Source organism: Chionomys nivalis, chromosome 6 (assembly GCF_950005125.1).
Source record: "Chionomys nivalis chromosome 6, mChiNiv1.1, whole genome shotgun sequence".
Taxonomy (NCBI): domain Eukaryota; kingdom Metazoa; phylum Chordata; class Mammalia; order Rodentia; family Cricetidae; genus Chionomys; species Chionomys nivalis.
The window spans coordinates 77,575,731-77,602,849 of NC_080091.1; the positions used below are offsets into that span (position 1 = coordinate 77,575,731).

The 27,119-nt window shown below is 44.9% G+C and overlaps 2 protein-coding genes across 3 annotated transcripts in view; both read left to right on the forward strand.

Moving 5' to 3' along the window:
* Positions 1 to 1,828: 1,828 nt before the first annotated feature.
* Positions 1,829 to 15,317, forward strand: Arl9 (ADP ribosylation factor like GTPase 9). The gene is given in 5 exon segments (XM_057773103.1): positions 1,829 to 3,037; positions 3,039 to 3,125; positions 6,107 to 6,266; positions 9,077 to 9,252; positions 15,141 to 15,317. Coding segments are annotated over 5 exon segments (1,809 nt in total).
* A 3,893-nt stretch (positions 15,318 to 19,210) lies between these two features.
* Positions 19,211 to 27,119, forward strand: part of Spmap2l (sperm microtubule associated protein 2 like) — a 41,423-nt gene continuing 33,514 nt past the window's right edge. The window contains exons 1-2 of one of the 2 annotated variants that reach the window (XM_057773067.1): positions 19,211 to 19,586; positions 19,791 to 19,877. In XM_057773067.1, coding sequence (XP_057629050.1) covers positions 19,211 to 19,586; positions 19,791 to 19,877 — 463 coding nt within the window. Of the gene's footprint in view, positions 19,587 to 19,668; positions 19,878 to 27,119 lie in introns of both variants that reach the window. The other variant, XM_057773068.1, reaches the window with a different exon arrangement.

Here is a 27,119-nt window from a genome sequence, read left to right on the forward strand (position 1 = left end):
AAATATTTTGGGTATGCCTTTAACCAGTAGTTCTGGGTGTGTGTGTGCGCGTGTGCGTGCGTGTAGTATGGAAAGCATCCCTTCACTGGAGTGAAGATGTTCCAGATGTTGGCATTTATGGCGCACTTCCTTACTGATATATCTAAGAATTTCTTTTGAACTGAATATCTAAAATTACCTCCTGTCCCTCCCAGCAAAACAACAAATCTGGTGGGATTGGGAGAACTCTGTTTAAACAATGACAGTCAGAGGCTGGAGAGATGGCCCATCAGTTAAAGCGCTAGCTGTTCTCCCAGAGGCACTGCGTTCAGTTCCCAGTACCTACCTACATGGCAACTAACAGCTGCCTGTGACTCCTGTTCCAGAGGATCTGGCACTACGTACATGCCATACACATACACATGTGCAAGCAAAATACCCATAAACATAAAACAAGAAATCTTACAAAGAATAAATCTATCCTATTGGTATGGGCATCACTGAACAGTAGCAAATCTTTTGGTAAACGTTTTAAAAAATGGTTTGTTTATTCTGATTTTATGTGCATTGATGTTTTGCCTGCATATTTGTCTGTGTGAGGGTGTCAGATCCCTTGGAACTGGAGTTACAGACAGTTGTGATCTGCCGTGTGGGTGCTGGGGATTGAACCCCAGTCCTGTGGAAAAGCAGCCAGTGCTCTTACCCACTGAGCCCCTAACCTAGCATTTTCAAGGTAGCTGAAGATAGCTGACCTTAAAACCTGTCCCATCACTCAGGCCTTCCGGAACTTGCTATCTTTCCTCGCCAGCTTATCTGAAATCTGATGAAAGAAAATCGATTTCATATAGTAACTAAAGTTTTCCATATGGTGGGGGAGGGACAGGGTCCTCAGCATGCTAGTCTGGCATTAAAACTTACTGTGTAGCTTCAGTATGGACTAAACTCAAGCCGTCCTCCCTCATCCTCCCCAGTGCTGGGATACAGGCACCCATGTCCTGATGTTACTCGTCATTTTTTTTTTAACTGAGCATGAACCTGGGGCCCTTACTCAGCAAGCACTCTCTCACCACTTAGACCCCATCCCTAAAATCCCACCTTGCTAAATTGTGAAATATTCCGAGTCCCGCCAGAAAATATAGAACCATGAGTTCCTCGACTAAAGAAACATGCCACCTCAGGGTGCGTAAGTCACTCCGCAGTTATTGGGAACGGGATCGTTAGGTTTTGATATCTGTTCCCTGCTGTCAGGACCTGCGATCTCTGTGCTGAATAGCAGCAGTTTTTGTTCCTACCCGTGGAATTCACATGGGATGGGAGCAGGGAGATGTGTAGCCTGTGTTCTGGGGTGGTGGTTGTAAGGTGGGGAAGGTGAGGAGTCTTCTAGGGACTCTGGTGCCTTAGGCGTTCTTAAGTTAGGCACGGACTGGCAGAGCAAATTGGAGGTTGAAGCTGGGTTGCTTCAAGCACCGTCAAATCGTGTCTTTGTGTGCTCTGGAGCAAGGGGTACCTAAGGACCTCCAGCAAAAGCAGTCAACCTTGCCTGTTTTTCCCGTTCTCTGTTGAGGATCTAGACTGGGCATTCTAGCATCCACGCCTTTCCCGGTCGTTCCTTCAGGCTCAAGTTCGACCAATCAGCTGCCAGCTCTAGACCAGCTAAAGCAAGATGCCAGACTGACAGCTGCGCTCACTGGCGCGGCCTGCGACCCTGTGACCGCAGGTGTGGCTTACGCTTGCTTTCTGGACCTACGTCTCCCTTGAGCCCCCACACCAGGGCAACACCTGCCAGGATCCAGGGCCGCGGCTCCTGCGCGCTGGCGCGCGGGAGAGAAGGGGAACAGCGGCGGTGGGGATGGAGAGAGGGAAGGCGAAGGAGAGGGACAAGTTTTCTTCTTCGAGCAGTAGGGAATCAGTAAAAGCAGAGAAGGAAAAAAGGAAAGATGTGGAAGTAAAAAGCAAAGGGAAAGAGATAGGGAAGGAAGAGGAGAAGAGGAAGTCTGTAGAGCTGAAAGTCAAGAAGGGGAAAGAGACAGGGAAGGAAGAAGAGAAAAGGAAGAGTGTGGACGCGAAAATTAAAGAAGACGGGAAAGAGACAGGGAAGGAAGAGGAGAAAAGGAAGAGTGTGGACGCGAAAATTAAAGAAGACGGGAAAGAGAAAGGGAAGGAAGAGGAGAAAAGGAAGAGTGTGGACGCGAAAATCAAGGAGAACGGGAAGGAGAAAGGGAAGGAAGAGGAGAAAAGGAAGAGTGTGGACGCGAAAATCAAGGAGAACGGGAAGGAGAAAGGGAAGGAAGAGGAGAAAAGGAAGAGTGTGGAGTTGAAAATTAAAGAAAACGGGAAAGAGAAAGGGAAGGAAGAGGAGAAAAGGAAGAGTGTGGACGCGAAAATCAAGGAGAATGGGAAAGAGAAAGGGAAGGAAGAGGAGAAAAGGAAGAGTGTGGATGCGAAAATTAAAGAAAACGGAAAAGAGAAAGGGAAGGAAGAGGAGAAAAGGAAGAGTGTGGAGTTGAAAATCAAGGAGAAAGGGAAAGAGAAAGGGAAGGAGGAGGAGAAAAGAAAGAGTGTGGACGCGAAAATCAAGGAGAATGGGAAAGAGAAAGGGAAGGAAGAGGAGAAAAGGAAGAGTGTGGAGTTGAAAATCAAGGAAAACGGAAAGGAGAAAGGGAAGGAGGAGGAGAAAAGGAAGAGTGTGGACGCGAAAATCAAGGAGAAAGGGAAGGAAGAGGAGAAAAGAAAGAGTGTGGACGCGAAAATCAAAGAAAACGGGAAAGACAAGGGGAAAGAAGAGGAGAAAAGGAAGAGTGTGGACATAAAACTCCAGGGGAACGGGAAAGAGAAAGGAAAAGAAGAGAAAAAGAAAAATGTGGACGTGAAAAACAAGGAGAATGGAAAAGGAAAGGAAGTCAAGGAGGAGCAAGGGATGGAGAATGAGGAGGAACAGGTCACAGAAAAGGTCAAAGACAGCAGCAGCATCTCGATTAAAATCCTGTACCCGCCGCCGCCGGTAAGAGACCTGGGACCCGCTTCGCCTCCTAGGCGGTTGTGGGCATTCAGACCCGCCGGGCTCTGTTACGTCGCCCCCGAAGTACGCAGAGAACCGGATCTTGTCCGAGGGCGTCTGTCTATGGATGGTGGGGATGTGGGGGAATGTGCCAAGGTTCGAACGTATTCCCGCCCCCAACTTCACCCCTTCCGCCATTCCCAGGTCCTACCCGTTATTGTCTACTGTGGAGAGACCAGGGATCCCTTAATTGGTCCTAGTTGAACGCAGGGACCGGCTCCTGGCTCTGTCCCAGGGCTTCATACCATGTGCGGACAATGCTGAAAACAGCACCGAATCCTCTTCCCAGCACGTGCAGTGAATATAGTCTTGGTTGGAAGAGATAGGGTTCCTGGACACGATAAGTACCTGGTGTGTTTGGGAGCTCCCGGTTCTTTTCCGCGGGCGTTGTAGTTACCGTCTGCAGGCTTTCAGAACTCGCCATGGGAGGGACGCAGATTGGTCTCAGAAGCCCAGGCATTGTTTTGGTCAGAAACGACTCTGTCGCTTAGTGTTCCCAGTTCCTTGACTGGTTCCTTGGCTCAGAGCCGCTTTCTACTTCTGAACAGTGGGAATTTTTAACCGAGACTTGATCCCTGGCAAAAGCACAGACTCGAATCATAGATGATGGAAGAAATAACTGTTACAAGAACAGTGATGTTCAGAATTAGATTTGAGTATGTACCTAGCGGAGTGGTTTTCCCAGGGCGCGGCTTCTCCATTCCACTCTGGATATGTGGGCCCCTTGCGATTTCCCCTAATTCGAGGTACTGCATAATTTCTGGTAGTTGTGGACTAGGGCTAGATAAACGTAGAACCCAGGGCTTCAGCAGTAAACTACCATTGAGCTACACCTCAGCCCAAAACATATAGTGTAGACTAAAGTAGAAGCAAAATGGAAGCCAAAGTGAGTGTGGAATTTCTAGGGAAGATAGGCCGGGGGCATGGTGAGGAGCAGGGGACAGATTTTAGCACAATATTTTCCTAAGACTTCGGATACAAGACTGTCAAAATATGACCAACCGGTATAAAATGCGCCCTCATTTCAGCAGTGGGGGTAGTCTTCTTAGAATTGGTAGAGTAGGTTAGGTAGCTTGGGTAGGAATCACAGTGGCAATTGTAGGGGGTATAATCCACACCCCGCAGCCATTTCTTGGTGCCTCTGTCCCTTTAAAGAGTGCAGTCTGAACAACTTCCGCTGTCCTCTTCCTTACCGTAGCATATTCTCAGAACGGCACTGTAACTAACACTTAGAACGGGAACGGAAGTAAGGACTTAGAATTTCATATCTAATGAGGTATGAAATAGTCGTGACAATCCCAAGTCCTTAGGGCTAGGAAGTTGGCTCCGTGGGTGCAGTGTGGCTGGAGAACTTGAATTTGGATCTCCAGCATTCATGGAAAACCTAAGTACCAACCTCTGGCCTAGCTGCACATGCACAAACAGAGGTTCAGGTGAGTGTACCAGAATACACCAACCAAAAGACAATTTTTTGTTTTTTATATATTTATTTATTGATCCAAGAACAAAAAACTCAGAGGCCTTTATAAATCATGCTTTTTACATTAAGTCCCTGTTAGGCCATGCCCTAAAACATCTTTCTTTCACACAGATTCTTTTATTTTATTTTTTATTTTTTTAAGCAGATGAGAGTGTTTCACTTCCAGCACTAGGGATATCAGGGCCACTCTGGGCTAGCAAATAAGACTCAAAAAAAAAAAAAAATCAACAGACTCAAAGAGCTGCACTAGAGATTCTATGTTTTTCAAGACAGGGTCTCTCTACATAGCCTAGCTATCCTGGAACTCACTCTGTAGACCAGGCTGGCCTGGAGCTCACAGAGATCCACTTGCCTCTGCCTCCCAAGTGGGATAAAAGGCGTGAACCACCATGGTAATACTATTTAAGATCACCTTTTTTTTTTTTTTTGGTTTAAGATCACCTTTTGAGCTAGGTGGTAGTCTGCGTCTTTAACCCTGGGAGGTTTGACAATTTCTATAGCCTTAACCTTTCTGCTTAATCATGATGCTTGTATCAAAAACATAAGTGAGAGCCGGGTGGTGGCGGTTCACGCCTTTAATCCCAGCACTCAGGAGGTAGAGGTAGGTGGAGCTCTATGAGTTTGAGGCTAGCCTGGTCTACAGAGTGAGTTCCAGGACAGCCATAGTTGTTGCAGAGAGAAACCCTGTCTCAAAAACAAACAAACAAAACCTAAGAGAGGACCTTTGTCCTAATATTTTATAGCTAAATTATCCAACTGCTAAGACAAATAAGAGACCTTAAATGCTTCCATGTTGGGTGCCATACTTGTGCCATCGACAACTCACTCCAGTGCAGTTGCCAATAAATGATAATTCCAGGTGCAAAACGGGGTCCGGAGAAGGCTCAGCAGGTAGAGATGTTTGCTTTTGGGCCAACACTCTGCATTTGATCCCCAGGACTCACATGGTAGAAGGAGAAAACCAACTCCTGAGAATTGTCCCTTAGCCTCCATACGCATGCTGAGGTGCCCCTGTGCATGAGCACACACACACACACACACACACACACACACGCAATAGGGAAATTGGTCCTGGTATCCGTAGATCTATGACACTGCATGGCACATAAATTCTAAGATGTGTGTTCATGTGCATGCGCTGTGTGAGTGTGTGTGTGCGTATGTATGTGTACATGCATGCATGCGTGTGTGCTTTCATATATTTGTTGTTTGATAAACTGACAAGGAATTGGACAATAAAAAAAGGACCTGGGGGCTGGAGAGATGGCTCAGAGGTTAAGAGCACTGGCTGCTCTTCCAGAGGTCCTGAGTTCAATTCCCAGCAACCACATGGTGATTCACAACCATCTATAATGGGATCTGGTGCCCTCTTCTGACAGAACACTGTATACTTAATAAATAAATAAATTAATTAAAAAAAAAAAAGGACCTGGGAGTGATGTCGCAGAAGTAGGGGTAGTTTTGGTTTAGACTGGTTAGCAATTCCGTGGTTACAGTTAGGTCCTAACAAGTCAGGCACGCTGTCAGAAGCCAGCCATACACAGCCCCGACAGCATGAGTTTATTGATTTTTTTTTTTTTTTTCAGGAGAAAAGTAACCAGATCCTAGTAGTAGGCCTGGATGGAGCAGGAAAGACCAGCGTCCTCTACTCACTGGCTTCCAACAGAGTCCAGCACAGCCAGGCACCTACCCAAGGTTTCAACGAAGTTTGCATCAGCACTGAGGACAGGCAGATGGAGTTCCTGGAGAGTACGTTCTGCTTCTCATTAGCATCCATCTTAAGCCGGAAGCAGCGTTATCTACTGACATTGTAATCTTGAGAGAAGTGGCGCGGGATGCGATTCTTTTACACTTTAGGAAGACGCGCGGTTTAATACTTAAGTGCTCGGGGTGGGGGCTGGGAAATCCACTTTCCGCTCTTTCGATTTTCTCCCGTTCCTGTAGTGCTGGCAACAAAGGAGGCTTAGAGGAGGCTAAATTTAGCATACCCTCCTGTGATCTCCTGTAATCATCCTTCACCTTCCCTCACTGCTGCAGAAACACGGCCATCTAAGCAACTATAATGGGCGTCCTTCTCAACAACAAAACCGGGCGCAGTCCCAAACCTCTTCTAGTAAGCTGACAGTCCCAGTCTCTACCGTATGGCAGTACTGCCCCCCTCCCCCACTAATAATGCAGTTCCCAAAGTCAGATCAGGCCTCCAGTCTTCCCTCTACACACCCCCACACAAGACATTTGTCCTCATGGCCCTAAATATCATCTTAGAGGCACCCAGAATTATCTAAGCAGTTCAAGCATGTCCAGATGTCTTTTGTCACCTCCACTTGAACTCCTACGTGGCCTTTGAGACTTACTGTGGTCACAAACAAACAAAGCAAGCATGATTTATCCTCTGACTGTCCCTTTCCCTGTGGTCCATGGCCAGTGCATGGGGGCTGCTCTTCCACTAGGTGCTCAAGGGGGAACCCTTGACAGTCTTTCTCTATGGCATCATTCTGCAAGTCAAGCACCGAGGTTTTCTGTCTCCAAAGCATGCATCAAAAGTTTAAGTATTGTCCTTTTTGGCTCCCACATGAGAAAAACCTGCCCCTCTCTTCTCTTCCCAGGCGCCACAGTCAATTGTGAAATCTTTGCTTTTGTCCAGATTCAAAGACCACTATTTTAACACACTATTTAAACCAAGCATTTGCCAGTTTAAAAAGCCTTAATGATTGGTTTATCCACTTCTAGATAATTCTTAGCTCAAAGATAAAGTGTTATGGAAAAGTGAAAAAGATGGAGAACTGAGTCATTGTTAAAAACCACCGTGAAGCCAGACATGGTGTTACAGACCTGTAATCTGAGCACTTGAGAGGCTGAGGCAGGAGAATCGTGAGCTAGAGGCTAGCCCGGACTACGTAGTAAGACCTTGTTTCAAAAACTCCAGAAACATGACAAAAAAAAAAAAAATCTACTGATCGAAAGGAGCAGGCCAAGAAAGTGTCGAAAAAAAACAGTAACAATAAAAACAAAGGGCGAGGGTGAGAAAATCACTAAGAAACCAGTGAAATGGGGAAGAAAGACACAATAGCAAAGGTCAGAAAAGTCCAAAATTAGTATGTCGAAAACAAAATAGACAAACTTCTGGTAAATTTTATCAAGAAAATCTGTAAAGCACAAATAAACAATATGACTGAAAAACCAGCTTGTCACCGGTTACACTGACAGGAATGCTTCAATGGTTTTGCTGGGTAGAGAGATGGTTCAGATAGCATATGCTTCTCTTGTCAAGAACCTGAGTTCAGTTCCCAGCACCTGTCAGGCAGCTCACAACTGTTCATACCTCCAGCTTCAGGGGACCCAGTGCCCTCTTCTGGTCTATGCACAGGCACATAAACACACGGCGTGCATTCACAAGGATACCCACACACATTCACAAAAATAAACATTAAAAATTATTTTAGAGGGCTGGAGAGATGGCTCAGCGGTTAAGAGCATTGCCTGCTCTGCCAAAGGTCCTGAGTTCAATTCCCAGCAACCACATGGTGGCTCACAGCCATCTGTAATGAGGTCTGGTGCCCTCTTCTGGCCTTCAGGCATACACACAGACAGAATATTGTATACATAATAAATAAATAAATATTTTTTTTAAAAAAATTATTTTAGAAGCCAGGCATGGTGAGCTATGCATTGACCCAGCACTTGGGAGGCAGAGGCAGAAGCAGGTGGAGTTTGTGACTTTGAGGCCAGTTAGTCTATATAGTGAGTTCCAGGACAGCCAGATCTACATAATGAGACTATCTATCTATCATCTATCTATCTATCTATCTATCTATCTATCTATCTATCTATCTGTCTATCTCTGTCTATCATCTATCTACCTACCTACTTTATCTGCCTATCCGTCCATCCATCCATCCATCCATCCATCCATCCATCCATCCATCCATCTATCTATCTATCTATCTATCTATCTATCTATCTATCTATCTATCTACACACACACACACACACACACACACATTATTAGAGTGGCACACAATTCAGCCTTCCGTCTTCCATTATCTTAGTACCTTATGCCCATTTTCTCAGTTATGCTGGATGAACAAGCAGTAGCTGGCCGTTCTTCTGTGTCTATACAGCACAGGGAGACATCACTGGAGTATTTACGATCCCCATACTGATACTTTTGTGTTCTGCTTGTTTGTTTTTAATTTTAGGTTTGTTTGTGTATGACACCGTCTTGCTATGTTGGTTGGCAGGCCTCAAACTCACAACAGACCTCCTGCCTCACTAGCCTGAGTGCTGGAATTACAGGCATGAACTGCCCGGCCTGGCTTTTCATGCTGATTCTTTGTCATTCCTTGGATGAGTGATGCACCTCTGAGGGACGATTATTCCCATTGACCAACAATTTCCTCAATAACATTCCTCTGGCCACTCAGAGTTGCCTACAGTGTAACTCAGTGACGTTGACCAGAGCACCTGGCCAGTGTGTCCTATAGTCCCCCTTGGGGGCCATCCCTGTGATTTTAATTCATTCATTCATGTGTGACTCCTTCCTCTCCCATTCTCCGCAGTTGGCGGCAGTGAGCCATTCCGCGCCTACTGGGATATGTACCTGCCTAAGGTATGGCTGCTGATCTTTGTGGTCGACTCAGCTGATCACAATCGATTGCCTGAAGCCAGGAGATACCTTCATCAGCTGATTGCACCCAACCCAGGGCTCCCTCTGGTTGTGTTTGCCAACAAACAGGTAAAAAGCTGTGCTAATCTGGTGGTAGAGCACCTTGCCTCGCTTCCAGGCAAGTCCACACCAGAACTAGGTTAATGGAACCTCCACTCAATAGTTTCATAATTAGCACAGGCATGTCTTATTTTAATAGGTAGATAATAAAAAATATACTGCGTATTCAATCTATTAGGTCTCCTGGATTATATACTCTTTCAATGTAAATATAATTGTCTTGTGTCCTTTAAGTGCTTGAATTGCCTAGTCTGTTGCCTCATGAAGAAATGGAATTGAACCATGTGTATTGAACTTATTTCAATAAACCAGTACTGATTGTTGATTTAATTTGACACAATTTTGAGTGGCTTCTATGTATACAAAAAGAGTTTTATTTTAGATCAGTTGCACTTGACTGAATTTTTATTTATTTATTTATTTTTTATTTTTTGATGCTTGCATCAAAAGCAATTAACGTTCATGGAGAAAGTGTGAAGCTTTTGCACTGTCCCTGGGAGTGCAAGCAACTACGAAAAAAAGAAACAAAACAGAATTCCTATATCATGCATCAATTCTACGTTTTTTATATACCCCAGATAAATGAAACCATGGAGCCAGTCTGCTTTTATACACTTATGCTCATGGTAGCACTATTATTACAACAGCCACAGGTTATAAGTTAAAGGGCCTGTCCACTGATGAGTACATAACAAAACATGGTGTGTCCATACAGCGTGTTACTTTAGCCTGCAGAGGGAAGGAAGTTCTACCGCATGCAACCACACGGATGGACCTGTGGATACTATCCTAAATGAATGAGCTAGCCACAGAGGGACAGAGGCTGTGTGGTTCTGCTTATAGAGCGTCTTCCCAGAGCCATCAACTCTGCAGGGGACCGAGTGGAACTGTGGTTGTCAGGGGTTATAGGGGGGAGGAAAGTGGAGTTGGCTTAGGACAGCTAGAGCTTCAGTCTAGCAAGATGAAGAGTTGATGGTGATGGTTTAAACCACTGTGAATGCATTTAATTTTACTGAATTGCACACTAAAATGGTAAATTTTGTTATGTGCACTACTATTACAACGATGACGACAATGATTATAATGACAATGACTACACACACACACACACACACACACACACACACAACCTTTATGTTTCCAAACACTGGAACAGTAATTCTCTCAATTACTAGGTCTGCCAACCAAAAACTCAATGCCTGCCTTCCCTTATGTCTTCTGTGAGTGGGATGTTCATGGAAGCAAACTAAATGATTACAATAGATCTTACTTTATCAGAAACCTTGATTGACATTTAGAGGCTGATCCAGCACATTTTGATATTGTGTTGGCATTTCAAAAAGAAAGGTTGATGATTTGTTTTTCATTTTTAAGTGAAGTATCTTAAAACTACAAAGACTCAGGGCCTGAGAGATGTAGCCCAATGATAGTGAATCTGCTTAGCATATGCAAGGTCCTGGTTCAACCCCGGCAGGCAGTAGGTGAGGGAACTGCAAAGATTTAGAAGTTCCTGTACACACATTTGACCTGCGTGGCATGCTGGTGGACTGTAATCTGGCCTTTCTCTTGTTGCCGGTCATTTTTATTATTTCCAGTTGTTTACTGTTACAAGGTTGCAGTGAGCTTTCAAATGTGTGTGCCCTTGTACCCACGGATGCGTGTTTCTCAAGTGTGCAGAAGTGCTAGGTTTTTGGATTTGCAAATAGTTTTATTGGATATTCCTAAATTGCTTTCCAAAGTCACACTAGTTTACTCTTCCGTCGGGAGATGACAGTTATTTGAAGCTCCACCCCTCATTGGGACTAGCCGTTGTCACAACCATCTGTTTTGCCAATGTGTTATTCTTATGATCCTTATTTATTTGAAGTGTTTATTGCTGGCTGAGACCTACATCCTGTTTGCTCTTGTTTTCTCACCTCCGATTATTCCTGTGGGAGAGGTGCTGGGAACATAAGCTGAGGTCTTTTGTACTAAGCATACTGTTTACCTTAAAGATGGGCCGGAAGCCTCTACCTTTCCTGTTTGATATGTAAGGGTACTGAATATTTTTTGCAAAATTCCCTTGTTGGTTATATGCATCACTAACGTCTTCTCCAGTATCTCAGTGATGTTCATTTTGCTTTGCTTATAGTTCCTATTTTACATTAGAGACTCCCATTTCCCTTTTTAAGACATAGTTCTGCATAGGTATCTATATAGTTTTGAGTGTCTTGGAACTTGTCTGCTTGAACTCACAGAGGTCTGCTTGTCTCTGTTTCCTGAGTACTGGGATTAAAGGCTGGCGAGATTTTCCTTTTTAATTATCAAATCTATCCAGTCTTTCCTTTTGTGGTTTGTGTATCTTGTCTTCATCAAATTGAATAAACAGAGCCATTGTCAAATTGAAAGTTTTTTGTTGTTTATTTGAGACAAGGTATATCACTATGTAATCTTGGCTGGCCTGGAACTCTCTATATAGACTGGGCTGGTCTTGAACTCATAGAGATTTACCTGCTTCTGCCTCTTGAGTATTCAGTATACCACTATACCCAGATAAATTGAAGACTTTTGCTTTACCTTAATGATAAAAGACTTAGCTATTCTTTTTAAATTATAATTAAATTTATTCATTTATTTTACATCTCAACCAAAGTTTCCCCTCCCTGGTCTCCTCCCCCCCTCCCCACCAACTCCACCCCAATCCACTCCTTCTCCCCTGGGTGTCAACAAAGAGTGGCATATCAAGTTGAGGTAGGACCAAGCTCCTCCTCTTGTACTAAGGCGGGGCAAGGCAACCCAGTACTAGGAATAGGCTCCTGGTAAATCTTAGGGACAGTACCTGCTTCCACCACCAGGCGTCCCACGAGCGGATCAAGCTACACAACTGTCACACTTAGAGGGCCTAGGTTGGTACCATGCAGGCGCCCTAGCCATTGCTTCAGGGTCTGTGAGTTCCTATGACGCCAGGTTAATTGTCTCTGTGGGTTCTCCCATGATCTTGACAAACCACTCCCTATCCTCCACCCCACGGCCCATCCCTTCCTTCCCTTACTCCCTCCTCACCTCCCCTATTCCCTTCTTCCCTCTCTTCAACAAGATTCTCAGAGCTTGGCTCAGTGCTTGGCCCTGGATCTCTGCATCCATGTCCATCAGTCACTGGACGAAGAAGGTTCTCTGATGATAATTGAGATTGTTACCAGTCTGATTACAGATGACCAGTTCGTGTTACCCATTCACCATAGCTAGGAGTCTTAGCTGGGGTCATCCCTGGGAGTTTCCCTTGCACCAGGCCTCTACCTGACCCCCAAACGCCCCACATCAAGATGTCTCTTTCATTAATTTCCCCCTCCATCCACCCCCCAACTCAGTCTCTTAAGTTCCCATCCCCACTGACCCACAGTTTAACCAGGAGATTTCTTCCTATTTCTCCTTCCCAGGGAAATCTATGTGTCCCCCCTCTTGGGCCTCCTTGTTATCTAACATCTCTGGGACTGTGGACTGTAGCATAGTTATCCTTTACTTTACAGCTAATATCCGCTTACGAGTGAAAGCATACCATCTTTGTCTTTCTGTGTCTCAGTCACCTCAGTCAAGAGGATTTTTTTTCTAGTTCCATTAATTTGCCTTCAGATTTGCTGATGCCTTTGTAACAGCTGAGTAATACTCCATTGTGCAAGTGTACCACATTTTCTTTATCCATTCTTCAGTTGAGGGCATCTAGGTTGTTTCCAGATTCTAGCCATGATGAATAATGGTGGATAGAGTTGAGCAAGTGTCCTTGTGGAATGATTGAGCATCTTGGGTATATAAGTCTTAGCTATTCTAAATTAATGCATATTTGCTTGTATTCTTTTGTGAAAATATTTAGTCTATGCTTTTAGATGAATCACTAGGGGTTTCAAAAGGTTATCTTAGCTGGGCATGGAAGTTCATGCCTGTAATCTCAGCAGTGGAGAGCAGAGACAGAAGGATTGCAAGTTCAAGGCCAGCTTAGGCTAGATAGAGGGGCCTTGCATATAAAAAAATTATCTTATTTTCCTTATTCTTTGGTTATAACCTCAATTCCTACCCAAAATGCCTCCTCCCTACATCTTCCTTTATAATTTCTTCAGTAGATGTATTAACCTGAGACATCATCTATATACTATTGTACCCGTTACCCTGTCACAGAAGTCTCTAAGGGCTCTATGAATAACATATTGTGATTACCAACACCCAATCACCATACATAGCCCACCGGGGGAACCTCGTAGACTTCCAGGACTGTGGAGCTAAGACAACATACATGGACCTCTATACACCCTACCAGTTTGCTATAAATTTTTGATCTGAAGAAATAATAGCAACAAAGAACTCACAAATGATAAGTATGAAAATCAGTAAAATATGGGCAAAAAGTAATTGATAGCTAGGCGGTGATGGCACACACCTTTAATCCCAGCACTCAGAAGGCAGAGGCAGGTGGCTCTTTATCAGTTTGAGGCCAGCCTGGTCTACAGAGCAAGTTCCAGACAGGCTCCAAAGCTACAGAGAAATCCTGTCTCGAAAAAAAAAACAAAAAATAAAAAAAAGTAATTGATGAGTAGGGTATGATGGCATACACCTCTAACCCCAACAGGTGCATGACTCAAAAGTTCAAGTACAGCTTAAGTCTCACGGTATGTCTCTTTAAGAAAGCCAACCAACTCCTCCCACTAAGGCTCAGGGAACAAAACAGACCAGGAGGGAAGGAATGACTGCAGGAGCCAGAGACCAGCCAGGACCAAACAAAACAGCCTCTTCCACTCACACGCACACACTCACGGCAGCTGTGGTTGCCTGGACCAGATGTGCACAAGACCAACATGGAGTGAGTAAGGGTTCATGAGCCCCCCCCCAGCTGAGACATTATGGACAATTGATGGCTTCTGGGCTAGGGACAGTCAGTGTTCTCTAAAGATGTGGCCTCTATAGGTTGACCACCCTCCAGTGGATGGCCTCATTCATATCCACAATTATACAGGCAACACAAATTGGATTTAGTGAGTTATAAAAAGAAAAGGAAACATATAATTGAAAGAGGGCATAGTGCTGGGGATGGATATAGAGGAATTGGGGGGATGGATATAGAGGAATTGGGGGGAAAGTAAGGAGGGGATATAATCAAAGTAGACGGTGCGCCTGTATGAAATTCTCAAGGAATAAAAATAGTACATTAAAAGCAATCAAATGCATGGTGGTGGATGGCTTTAATCCCAGCCCTTGGGAGGCAGAGGCAGAGGCAGATGGATCTCTGGGAGCTCGAGGCCAGCCTGGTCTACAAAGCGAGTTCCAGGACAGCTAGGACTATTACACAGAGGAACCCTGTCTCGAAAAACAAAACAAAACTAATCAAACAACCAGATAAAATGATGAACCAAATTTCTCTTGTTGATATAAATTCTTAATAGCTCATCATATTAAAATTATCTTAGAAAAATAAACAGATTGATGGTATCATTTAGAAAATTCAGTCCTGCCAGGTGGTGGTGGCACACACCTTTAATCCCAGCCCTCAGAAGTCAGAGGCAGGTGGCTCTTTATGAGTTTGAGGGCAGCCTGGTCTACAGAGTAAGTTCCAGGATAGTGCAGTTTACACAGAAACCCTGCCTCAGAAAACAAAAAACAAAAAACAAAAAAAAAAAAAAAAAGAAGGGAAGAAAGAAAAGAAAAATTAAGGTCTTTGGTGGGGGGCAGAAAGTACTTTTTGATAAGTCTGAAATGCTGGAATAATTCTGATAAAAATGTTTCTATTCATACCAACACTGGGGTCATAATAACAAAGTTTCAGTATTTTCTGCATTAAATGGTAGAGTCATTTAAAATAAGGAGGAAATATTTCTGTCCGACAAGAATGCAGACTAACAATGTGTCCTCCTCTCTCTCCATTGTGGGTAAAGGATCTTGAAGACGCCTACCACATTACAGACATCCACGATGCTCTGGCACTGTCGGAAGTGGGGAATGACAGGAAGCTGTTCTTGTTTGGAACTCAGGTGACTGAGAATGGCACAGAGATCCCCTCCACCATGCAAGATGCCAGAGACCTGATTGCACATCTGGCCGCAAATATGTAGAAGTTGACTAGGACCCGGCACACTCCTCAATTCACCATCAAACTGTCATCAAAGAGGGCTGAATGGCAGGCAGGCTTAACCCAAAGGTTTCCACTTACAATAAAAAATAAGCCATTTCCTATTCTCTCAATGCAAAGTGTATATACGAAGAGAATGCTCATTTATTAAGATTACATTTTTATTTTTTTAGATTTTTAACTTTAAAATTTTTAAATTATTTTGTTTGATGGTAATTTGGATTTTTGCTTGTTTTGGGTGCTGAGAGTTGAGCCCTGGGCCTCACATATGTTAAACACACCATCTACCGTGGTGCTATACCCACACACTTGGATGAGGGTTTTAACTCAAAAGTAAAGTTCGTATTAGCAAGCTTTCATCCCACCTGTGGTTTCTCTTTATGTTTTGTGTATATGTTCATGTATGTACATGTAAGGTCAGAAAGGTGCCGTTAAATCATGTATGCACTTTTGCTTTTTGTGGTTTCTGTTGTGGGACAGTGCTCTTGTACACTGTAAAGAGTTGTTACTCGTATTAGTTTAATAAAATGTTGATTGACCAGTAGTCAAGTAGGAAGTGTAGGCGAGGTCACCAGACTAAGGAATTCTGGGAAGAGGAAAAGCAGAGAGTCAGTCCTCATCCAGACTCAGAGAAAGCAAGATGAAAATGCTGCATTGAGGAAAGGTACCAAGCAGCATGGCTAAATATAGACAAGAATTATGGGTTAATCTATTGTAAGAGCTAGCTAGTTAATAATAAGTCTGAGCTAATAGGCCAAAAAGTTTATAATTACTATAAGCCTCTGTGTGTTTCTTTGGAACTGAACAGCTGTGGGACCAGGTAGGACAGAAACATTGGGTGTCAATTGTTAGACTTCCACAGATTATATTTAAGGATGGAGGTGTAGGCGACTGCTTTGTTGAACCCAAGTCTTTTAGACACAAAAGCAGTCTAAAACTACTATGTGAGTTTCTCTAGGCAGACTTGACTGATAACAGAGACCAATGGCTACTCCCTACTAAATTCCTCAGCAATTAACCCTCTGCACAAGCTTCTAACCTCAGTTTATGACACACTGTCCAAGGCTTATCTAACTGTTTTAAGTCCTAAGATATATATGGAGGACAAGAACAACAACCAGTTGCCCAAGTCCAGAGAGAAACAGCTTTACATGGGAAAATCTCTCAGATAGCCAGGGCTACGAAGATGGTCTGGCCTCACAGCCTTGAATTAAAAAGTTACAAGTTTCCCTCCTGTGCTCTGGGGCTGCATGCAGGATAAGAAAATGTGCTTTTAGGTTTGGGATGACAAACGCTATGCCCCTGGCCTCAGGTCACAGCCTGCATACCAGGAACTTTGAAGCCAGGAGTTGCCATGGTTACTCACTCCCCTCAGATGTAGCTTTTGTAACCTTTTTCGTTGTTGTTGTTGAAAGAAGTTTGTTGTTGAACCTGTATATATAAGCTAGTTGAGCAAAGAAGCTGGAGAGGATGGGAACAAGAGAAGAAGAGCAGGAGAAATTAGAGCAGAGAATTAGAGGATTGAAGCTGCAGAATGAGAGTTGGAAATAAAAAGAGCATGACCTTCAGATCATGGATGTCTTTTTCCTTTAGAAAGATTGGAAATTTTCCTGAAGTCCTCACTGCTCTGAAGGCATTCTTTTCTGCAACCTTGGTGAGTTCTGGGAGCTGGACTCCCGGGCTGCGGCACCCAAAGTGTTCTCTGGCCTCCACGTGTGTAATGGTGCAGTTATACATGCACACACATAACATGTAATAAAATCTTTGTGTTGAATGTTTTGCCTGCATATCTGAAAGTATACTGTATGTGTGCCTAGTTCCTGCAGAGGCCAGAAGAGGGTGCCAGATTCATTGGAACTGGAGGATAATCTATTGGGAGCCATTACTGGGTTCTCTGTAGCAAGAAGTCTAAAAAAAAAAAAAAAAAAAAAAAGATGTTTGTATGTTTGTGTGCCTGGGTGTAGGTATGCACACCACATACATGCAGGAGCCTGCAGATGTCTGAGGTATTAGATTCCCTGGAAATTAAGAACCATTGTGAGCCACCATGTAAGTGCTGGGAACCAAACCCAGGTCCTCTGTAAGAACAGTAAATGCTCTTAAGCACTGAGCCATCTTTCCAGGGCTATAAGCAGTCTTCACTGCTGGACCAGAATGTGATCAAATCCTAAAAAATACGTTTGAAGCAACAGATTACCTGATTGATACATACACACTCTAGAACGAGTCTCCTAGTTCCATTCCAGATAACTTCCACAAAAACGTTTTAATTTTTTTTTTTGCGTTTTAATTTTCTATAGGACAGTGAATTTAAGTACTCTCAATTTTTCTTTGTAAACGGTGCCTTCAACCATATATTTTGACAGATGATTTATTTCTTAACATTTAATTCCGGCTCTTGAAGGTAAACACAAGAGTGAGACGGCACCAATTCTGCTCCTCCTCCCCATACTATTACGGTCATGAAGATGAGTTCTTTCCACCAATCAATCAATCAATCAATCAAACAAAAAATGTTGGGGACAAAAGATGTAATGGGAGGAAGGGGAGAGAGAGACACAAAGTCACAAAATAATCTGTCAGAGGTATCACTATGAATAAATCAACACAATTGTGCTGTTCACAAGATTAATTATATGATTAATAACGTCTGTAGTGACACAGGCTAGGGGTCTTGAAATGATACAATTTAGAGATCTTGGTCAAGTTTGTGTTCTTTGCCAGTTAAAGAATTAAAAGGCAGGAAAATCTGCAGCGCAAAAGATAGTAACAGAGGAGCCTCAAGCATCGCAGACAGAATCAGCAGTTGAAGGACGGCATTTATTGGAGATGAAGAAACAACATAAGTAGGCACCTAAGGAAAAGACCCTCGGCAAAGCAATGGATTCAGGAAGCAGAAAGTCCGGTCTCTTTTTAAAGGTTGTGGGGTTTCAAAGCTCCTGAAGAATTTTCTTCCCTAATTTAGGTCATTTTGAAGAAAGCGAGGATGGTTGACCGGCATGTCTTGAGAGGTCGTTAACTTGTTGAGCATACCATCAGCAGGGGCCTGCCGGCAGAAGACAAAAGTCTACAAAGCCTAAGTTGTCAAGCTTAGCCTAAAGTCAGGAGGGTGAGGATGAAGCTAGCCATCTTAGAAGTTGGCCATCTTTCTTACCTAGTCAGGGACCCTCTCCCTATCTGTCTGCTAACAGTTCAACTCCTACTCTCATTTTGATAGGGGGCCTTGGAAGGGCACACAAGCTGTCCTTGAATATACATATGTAGTTAGACGTGTTTCGTCCAAGTGTTTCATTGTGACGGTGTGCAGAATTTCATGTAAAGAAAAAGTTAGTGATCTGGACTATTCTGATGGACATTAAGCTTGTAATGCCCTCCCTCTTCACAACCTTCATTTTGACTGCTGAATTTTTACTAGAAACCGATTGCCTTAGTGGGGCTGGGGCGGGGAAGGTGGGGGGGGATGTGCCGGGGGATAGTAAGACTTAAAAATCTATCCACTCCCAGTCTTTGTACAGAGTTTGGAGAAATCTCGGAAACCTAACCAGTCAGGAAGCAGAGAAGTACAGTGAGTTGTTGGGTCTTCTCAGCTCACACCAGAAGCAGGAGCAGCACCCCGCTCTCCAGGCTGTCTGTCTCCTGTGCGGCAACTAACAGAGGTGCACCCTAGGCTAGCAACGCGTCTCCATAGCTACCAGAGAGCCAAAGCGCTGAGATGATGGGCGGGGCGGGGAAGGGCGGAGCTAGGCTTCCGGGGGCGGAGCTGAGTCTGTCCCGGGCGCGGCGCGGACGGCCCCAAATCTCTTGTCCGCGCCGCGGATTGCACTAGGGCTGCAGGCGGACAGTTCGTGCCCTGGGTACCCGGAGCTTCTAACTGAAATGGATGAAGGAGACGTCTCAGGTTCATCCGTGCTGTCTGGGGTGACTGATAGGCAGAACACGACAGAAACACAGTCGGAACTCCACCCGAAGCCCCTTGTGCTCAGGCTCCTGGAGGTGAAAGAACTTGGGAGTGAAGAGGTCGCAGGGGATGAGGAGGAAAAACAAGAAGAGGGACACGAGTATGAAGACTTCACCGTGTTCGGTGAATCCTCCAATACTCACAAATCCCATGATGCCTCCACATCTTCCAAGTCCCGCAAGGCCAGCGATCTTTCTCAGTTCCGCAAGGCCAGCGATCCTCCTCAGTCCCGCAAGACCAGCGATCCTTCTCAGTCCCTCAAGGACAGTGAGTCCGTCCAGTCGCGCAAGGACAGTGAGTCCGTCCAGTCCCGCAAGGACAGTGAGTCCGTCCAGTCGCGCAAGGACAGTGAGTCTGTACAGTCCCGCAAGGACAGAGAGTCCCTCCAGTCGCGCAAGGGCAGTGAACCCCCCCAGCCCCGCAAGGGCAGTGAGCCCCTGCACTACCGCAAGGGCAGTGAGTCTCTTCGGTCACCACAGGTTCACGCATATGGAAAAGGCGACTTGCTTCCCAACGCAGTGATTACGACCTCCCCATCTTTGATAGCCAGATACCTACCGCGGCTCCAGCTGGCTTCCTTGAGCGGTAGGTTTAGCCCCCACCCCGCCGAAATCCACCCTTCTAGAACTCAGGAGTCTGGTGAAGGTTCACGAGTTTAAAGGAACTTGACTCTTGTGTCTGCTTTGCAGCCACCTCTCTTTGTACTTCAAGGAACTCCGGAACTCCTAATAATGACAGAGCCACCTCAGCACTTCAGGATTGAACCTAGTACCTCACACGTACTAGGCAAGTGCTCTCGCCCCAAAAGCTCTTTGACTGAGCACACCAGTCTATCCTGCTAGGTTACATCTCAACTAGTCCTTATTATTTTTTTGTTATATGATCTCTCTTTTCATTTATATTTCTCTTTTTTATATGATTTTTTTTTTGTTATATGATTTCTCTTACTCACCTCCTAAAGACAGATCCTCAATGGGAGGCTGTTTTTGTTAGCGTTTGGGGCTTGGGCCCAGGGGAAATGAAGCATTCAGAGAACAAGTACTGGCAGAGTGCATGTAACTGTTCATCGTCTGCCTAGTCCTTCTCAAACTTACAAGGTAACAAGGCTGATGGGACGTGAATAAAAACATCCTTTCTTTTTACTACTTTAAGCCCACCTCTAACTCCTCCCTAGAGACTGTTGGCACTGGACCTGCAATCCTGTGGTCACACTAGGCATGGCATCTCACCTGGCCTCAGTTACATGGTTCATCACTCCAGCCACCCCCTTACCACATGTCCTAACACATCACTGGCTCTGCTGGTCACACACTCCTGCCAGATCTCCAACCCTGGGAAACACCAGCAGCAATCTATATGCTCCTAGCAGTTGACTCTTGCTAGCCAAAATTGCATTATTGTACTGATGGCTTTATTTCAATTTCTTTACTACAAATTTGAATTGGCACTGAGAACTTTCTGGCAGATTCCCCTTTATTTACTGGGTAAATTGGTTTTCCCCAGGCTAAATGTATTCTTTCTCCTCCTCCAACCTTCACACTTTTGTCCTTCACCCAGTGGGAGACTTTACCTCCTACTTTATCAAGAAATAGAAGCACTAGGTCACGAGCTCACTTACTTTTTTGCCACCAGTTTATTGGCCTCGTGGACGCTGCCTTTTCTCATCTTCCAGGAGAGAACTGTGCATTTTTATAAAAGCCATGCTCCCCACGTATGCCTCAGATCCCACTAGTCTCCTACAGAACCTTACACATCTCACTGCTCTGCTGCAGTGTTTTCTCCTTTTCTAAGGAATCAGTCCCATGAGCAAACAGGCTAGTAGCCCAGAATAACCCTTGACCCCATGCCTTCATTTCCTCCTCTTATTACCTTCTTAGCTCCCTAGCTAGGTCTCTTTTCCCTTTTACTTCACCAAAACTGCTTCAGTGTGCCAGGCGGTGGTGCACACCTTTAATCGCGGCACTCGGGAGGCAGAGGTAGGCAGATCTCTGAGTTTGAGGTCAGCCTGGTCTGAAGAGCTAGTTCCAGGACCTCTAAGGCTACACAAAGAAACCCTGTCGCAAACAAACAAAAACCAAACAAGCAAGCAAAACAACAACAAAACCCAGCCCCTTCTCTAGTGTACCCTGTCCCTGTCCCGCGCTGGTGGGGGGGGACCTCATCATCCCTACATGTGAGCCACTGGGCTTCTCATTCTGATGCCCTCATTGGGAAGACTCTAGTTTTCACCCCATCTGGTGCTCCCCCTGCCCCTAGCTCCCCTCAACTGCTGTGTAATTCCAGAATTAAGTATAGTCTCAAGCTATGCCCAATATTTTGAGTTCAACCTTGAGTCTCCTTTTACCAAAATTTAGCTCAGAAGGCACCTTTAGCCCATTGATTCTACTGATCTCCGGTTATGTGCCACCAGTCTCTGATGTTCTGTCCCTTCTTACCTCATCTTCTCTGACGTTCTATCTCTTCTTACCTTGTCTGCTGTGACCCACTTTTGCCCCTGTGCATATTTATTTTAGTAGTGCTCTCTCTCTATCTCTCCCCCTCTCTCTCTGTTCCAGGCTGGTCCTTCTACATCCTCTTAGAACTGGGATTACAGGTGTGTGCTGCCATGCTTCCCTAATCTCTCTGGTGAAGACAGATATTACAAGAGGAAGATAGACAACTATGTGGATTGGTCTCTAAATTGGTCTCTGCATGTCAAGTGGTCTCTCCACCCTGCTTAGCAAACCCAAACAACATTTCTAAACACTTCAGAAATCATTGTCTGTGTTCAACTTTTGTTATTTCCCTATATCCCCTTCTTCCACATCACTTAAACAAACATACAGCTGAGGTTGGGGAGTGGGTGAGAGGACTCGTGTAAATATGGAGACTTGAGCTCAGATCTCAGCACCTATACCATCAGTGCGGCTGTACCCTCCTGTAAACAACAGTGCAGGGGGCAGGAGGAGGAGACAGACAGAAGGATCCCATCTCTCAAAGGAATAAGAAGGAGAATGATAAAACAACACCCAACTATCCTCATCTGGTCACTCATAAACAATGCGCTCACACACACACGCACTCACTCACACACATGCACTCACACACACACGCACTCACTCACACACATGCACTCACACACACACGCACTCACTCACACACATGCACTCACACACACATGCACTCACTCACACAGGCACTCTCACACACATGCACTCATACACATGCACTCACACATGCACTCACACATGCACTCACACAATGCACTCATACACACACATGCACTCATACACACACATGCCCTCACACACACATGCATTCACACACATACACTCATGCATACACATGCACTCACACATGCACTCACACACATACACTCATGCATACACATGCACTCACACACATACATCACACAATGCACTCATACACACACATGCACTCACACGCACAGGCACTCACACACAGGTACTCACACACACATGCACTCATGCATACACATGCACTCATGCATACACATGCACTCACATGCACAGGCACTCACACACAGGTACTCACACACACATGCACTCACACATATGCACTCACACAATACATCACACAATGCACTCATACACACACATGCACTCACTTACACAGTGCACTCACACACATGCACTCACACACACAGGCACTCACACACGGGCACTCACACACATGCATTCGCACAACATGCTCATGCATATACAATATAAGCACTCACACACATGTATTCATACAAGCATGCACACACACAGGCACTTACACACATATGCACTCACATACACAAGCATTCACACACATGCACTCACTCACACACATGCACTCTTTCTCACTCACACACACATGCACTCTTTCTCACACACACACATGCACTCACACACATGCACTTACTCACACAATGCTCTCTCTCTCTCACACACACACAGACACATACTCATTTTTTTTCTCTGAAGTCCACCACAATACAGCACCTCTAAGTAACCCCTTTCTTCAGCCGATGGTGGGTGAACCCCTATCTCAGACCATGGTGGGCAAACTGTTTTTAACCTCTATTAATGGCCATTTCTGACTTCTGTCTGTTGGATCTCATCTAACTGTAAAATTTTTTAAGTAGTGTGGTGTGTGTGTGTGCGCGTGCACTAATGATGTATGGATGTGGTGTGCATGTGTGCCGTGGTGCTAGGATGGAGTCAGGGCAATTTCTTAGGGCCTACTTGTATGTACATTCTGGGAATCAAGTTTAGATTAGACACCAGGCTAGTACAGCAGTCCCCCACACGCTGAGCCATCTCACCAGCCCACATCTACCCTCTCTGTTGCACCATTGTGGTCTTCTCTTTCTTTTTTTTTTTTTTTTTTTTTTTTTTTTTTTTGGTTTTTCGAGACAGGGTTTCTCTGTGGTTTTGGAGCCTGTCCTGGAACTAGCTCTTGTAGACCAGGCTGGTCTCGAACTCACAGAGATCCGCCTGCCTCTGCCTCCCGAGTGCTGGGATTAAAGGCGTGCGCCACCACCGCCCGGCTTGGTCTTCTCTTTCTTGACTGTTCCTATTTGACACACAAATATTACACGATTACTCCACCTGAAAATGATCACGAGTCTTCCCTAGCCCTGTGGACCCTTCCCTTCCAGGTACCACTCTATCTCTCTGCTTGACTTTAAGGGCGCGCACACACACACACACACACACACACACACACACACACAAAATCCTCAAAATAGTTGCCTAAAAGTCAAGATTTCAATGTCCTCTTGAGAACTAGTTTGATTAAGATTTCATTCTGCTCACTTAGCTAAAGCTGGTTTTGTTGAGGTCACAATGATCTCTGTCCTGCCAAGAGTGAAAGTGACCCCTTCATTTGCCACATTTCCTTCTATCGTGGGACTCTTCCTTGTTTCCTGGAATACTATTACCTCTGCTGTCTTACCTCGTGGATTCTTCCTGACATTTCCTTTGCTCGGAGCCCTTCTTTTCCCAGCCATTACGTTGAGGTTACTGATGGCTTTATCTTCTCAGATTCTTCTAGAACTCCCTTTATTCTCTGGATGATGTCATTAGTTCCGTGGCTTAATTGCCAGTAGCTTCTCAAATTATAGCTTTTACTCCTCCCCCAGAACTCAGTTATCTAGCCTTCCTGGTTGACTACCCACATGAAGCTCACAGCGTCAAACTGACAGCTCTGAACCGTTAACAAATCCTAACTCTGAATTATATTCCATGACCCTTCCTTAGCATCAAAAGTGTTACTGTGTGCTGTTTTTATCTCTTGCATAGATCACCACACTGGCCTCCAGGTGGCCCCCTGCTATATCTCTACCCTCCAATTCATTGTTCGCATCCGGTCAGGGGAGTTTTCTAGAATATAAGTTACAAGCATATTTCCTGTTCTCAACCATCCCAGCGGAAGTTCCCATCTTATGTGGCGTGAAATCTAAAGGGCCTACCAAGCCTCACTTGGTCTAGTCTTGATCATTAATCCGAGTTTTGTTTTTAAGGTAAACTTTCACGCAGTCCAAACTAGTTCCAAACTCACGCAGAGGAGTGTGACCTTACACTTCTATTCCCTGCGCTTTCACCTCCATAGATCTTGGGACGACAGGCCTGGACCCTGTACTTGGTTTACGATGGGCGGGGGTGGAACCCAGGGCTTTGTGTAGGGCAGATAAGCACTCTCTTCACCAGTGGAGCTACCTCTCCAACTCACTGACCTGATCTGGAACTTGACCTGGCCTGTCCCTAACGTTAGGACTTCCGTTCTCCTTATTGTTTTGCTCTGGGGGCACACGGGCACTGTCTCCTTCCTCAGAGTCAATTTTTCTTCTGCTAGGAGACTCTCAAAGTATGTGTTTCCTCCTCATACAAAAAATACCAGTCTTTGACCTGCTAATTTTCTTTAAAACACATATCCAACTCTAATATATGTCTCTGTATTTAGCTCTTTACACTCTCATGAAGGCAGAACTCAGTGATTTTTGTTGGATGAAGAAACTCCTCAGTGACTTCAGTGTCATGAAATCCAGTGCATCCTTTGGTGGCCTGGGTGTTGTAAAAGATTCAGGGTTAATACCTGTGAGGGATGTAGAGCAGGTTTTGGTACATGGTAAGTGTACAGTAGACACTAGCTGTGGGAGTGTTGATGCTATCTTATTTAACCTCTTGGCAATATTCCGTACACTTAGCTATTCCTTTCTTGACGCAGACCTTCTCTTGTCCTCTGTAATAATAGAGTCACCTTAGTTTGTTCCTTGGATTTGTTCACTGACTCCTTCTCCCCACTGGATTCCCAAATTTTAATATGCACCCTCCTAATACTGCATCTTATTTGTTTGCTTAGAGACAACAGATTAGTATGTAACTGAAACTGGCCTGAATTCATAATCCTCCTGCCTCAGGCTCCTGAGGGCAGAGATTACAAGTGTGTGCCATCAAGGTAAATTTTTTTTTCTGGTGTTCGAAATAGAATAGGGTCCTTGTGATGAATGTGCTATGCTTGAAACCTAGATGGTCCACGATGTCAGAATTTATTGAGTAAAAATAAACTTATGATTGGAAGTATCAGTTTCATTGGTTGGACTTGCCAAGTAGTCCCAGTTTCCCTTCATGGACGCCATTGGCAAGTCCACCTTCTTCTCTCCTCCTCCTCCTCCTCCTCCTCCTCCTCCTCCTCCTCCTTCCTCCTCCCCTTCCTCTTCTCTGAAAGAGAGTGTCTCTGTTGTTCTGAAACTCCCTAGGTAGACCCAGCTGGCCGTGAACTCACAGAGATCTTCCTGCAGATGCTGGGCGCGGCTCAGGTCCAGACAGGCAGCTCTCAAGCAGGCTGCGTCAGCAATGGAGAGGATCTGAGTGACAGCCTGGGACAGTCAGGAGTTCTCTGATCTATTGGTCATTGGATGCACACTGTAGGGACCTCATGACAGGACGTGGGTTTGTCTCCATTGCCAGGTTAGATGTCCTGTCTTTATGGGGTTGAAGGGTTATACTCTTCTCTAGTCTGCTGTGTCTGATCAGTTCGCAAAGCTGTTTTTGTTTCTAACATGGCTTTAACGTAGCCTGTTCGTGTGTTCCCAATCTACCTTGGAAAGTTTACAGGCAATGCCTCTGTCCTTTAAGAACTACTTGTTATTCTGGGCTTCATGGTCACGCTGAACACGTGGTGTCTACACGGACAATGAGATACATTCCCCTTTGCCTCTGCACTTGACACGGAACCCAATCCAGCTTGTAAAACAGAGTCACCTGGGCAACACACAGCCTGAAAGCCACTGTTCTTACACAGTACAAGGTAACGTAGAGCCACGCACAGCTTAATCATGGCTGTCTTCAAGCACAGGAGGCAAACTCTCTCCTGGTGAGCCATATCCCTAGATCCCCTTCCACCTTTATGTGGGCTCCTTGGGTCAAACTCAGGCCATCAGGTTTGCATCAGATGGTAGGTGAGCCATTTTGCCAGCTCTGTAATGTACTTCCTAATGGTAGTCTTCATTTTCCTCCTAATCCCGTTCTTCCTTCTGTTTTTTCCATCTAAGAAAATAGCATCCAGTTGCCTGCATTAAAATGATCCATTCTTCCTAGATTCCTTTTCTCTGACTCACAAACACAATTCTGTCAGCAAAAGTTCTGTTAGTTTGATTGAACATTCCTGAAATCACTCATCTCCCCTGCTAACACCCACCGCAGCTATGGTTGTTCCTCACCTGGATTTCTACTTTTGCTTCTGGAATAGTCTTCCTGTTTCCGTTCTCATGTCCTGAATGCCCGTTGTTACCCCAGCTAGGGTAGATATTGAAAAACACACGTGGCGGGGGCTGGAGAGATGGCTCGGTGGTTAAAA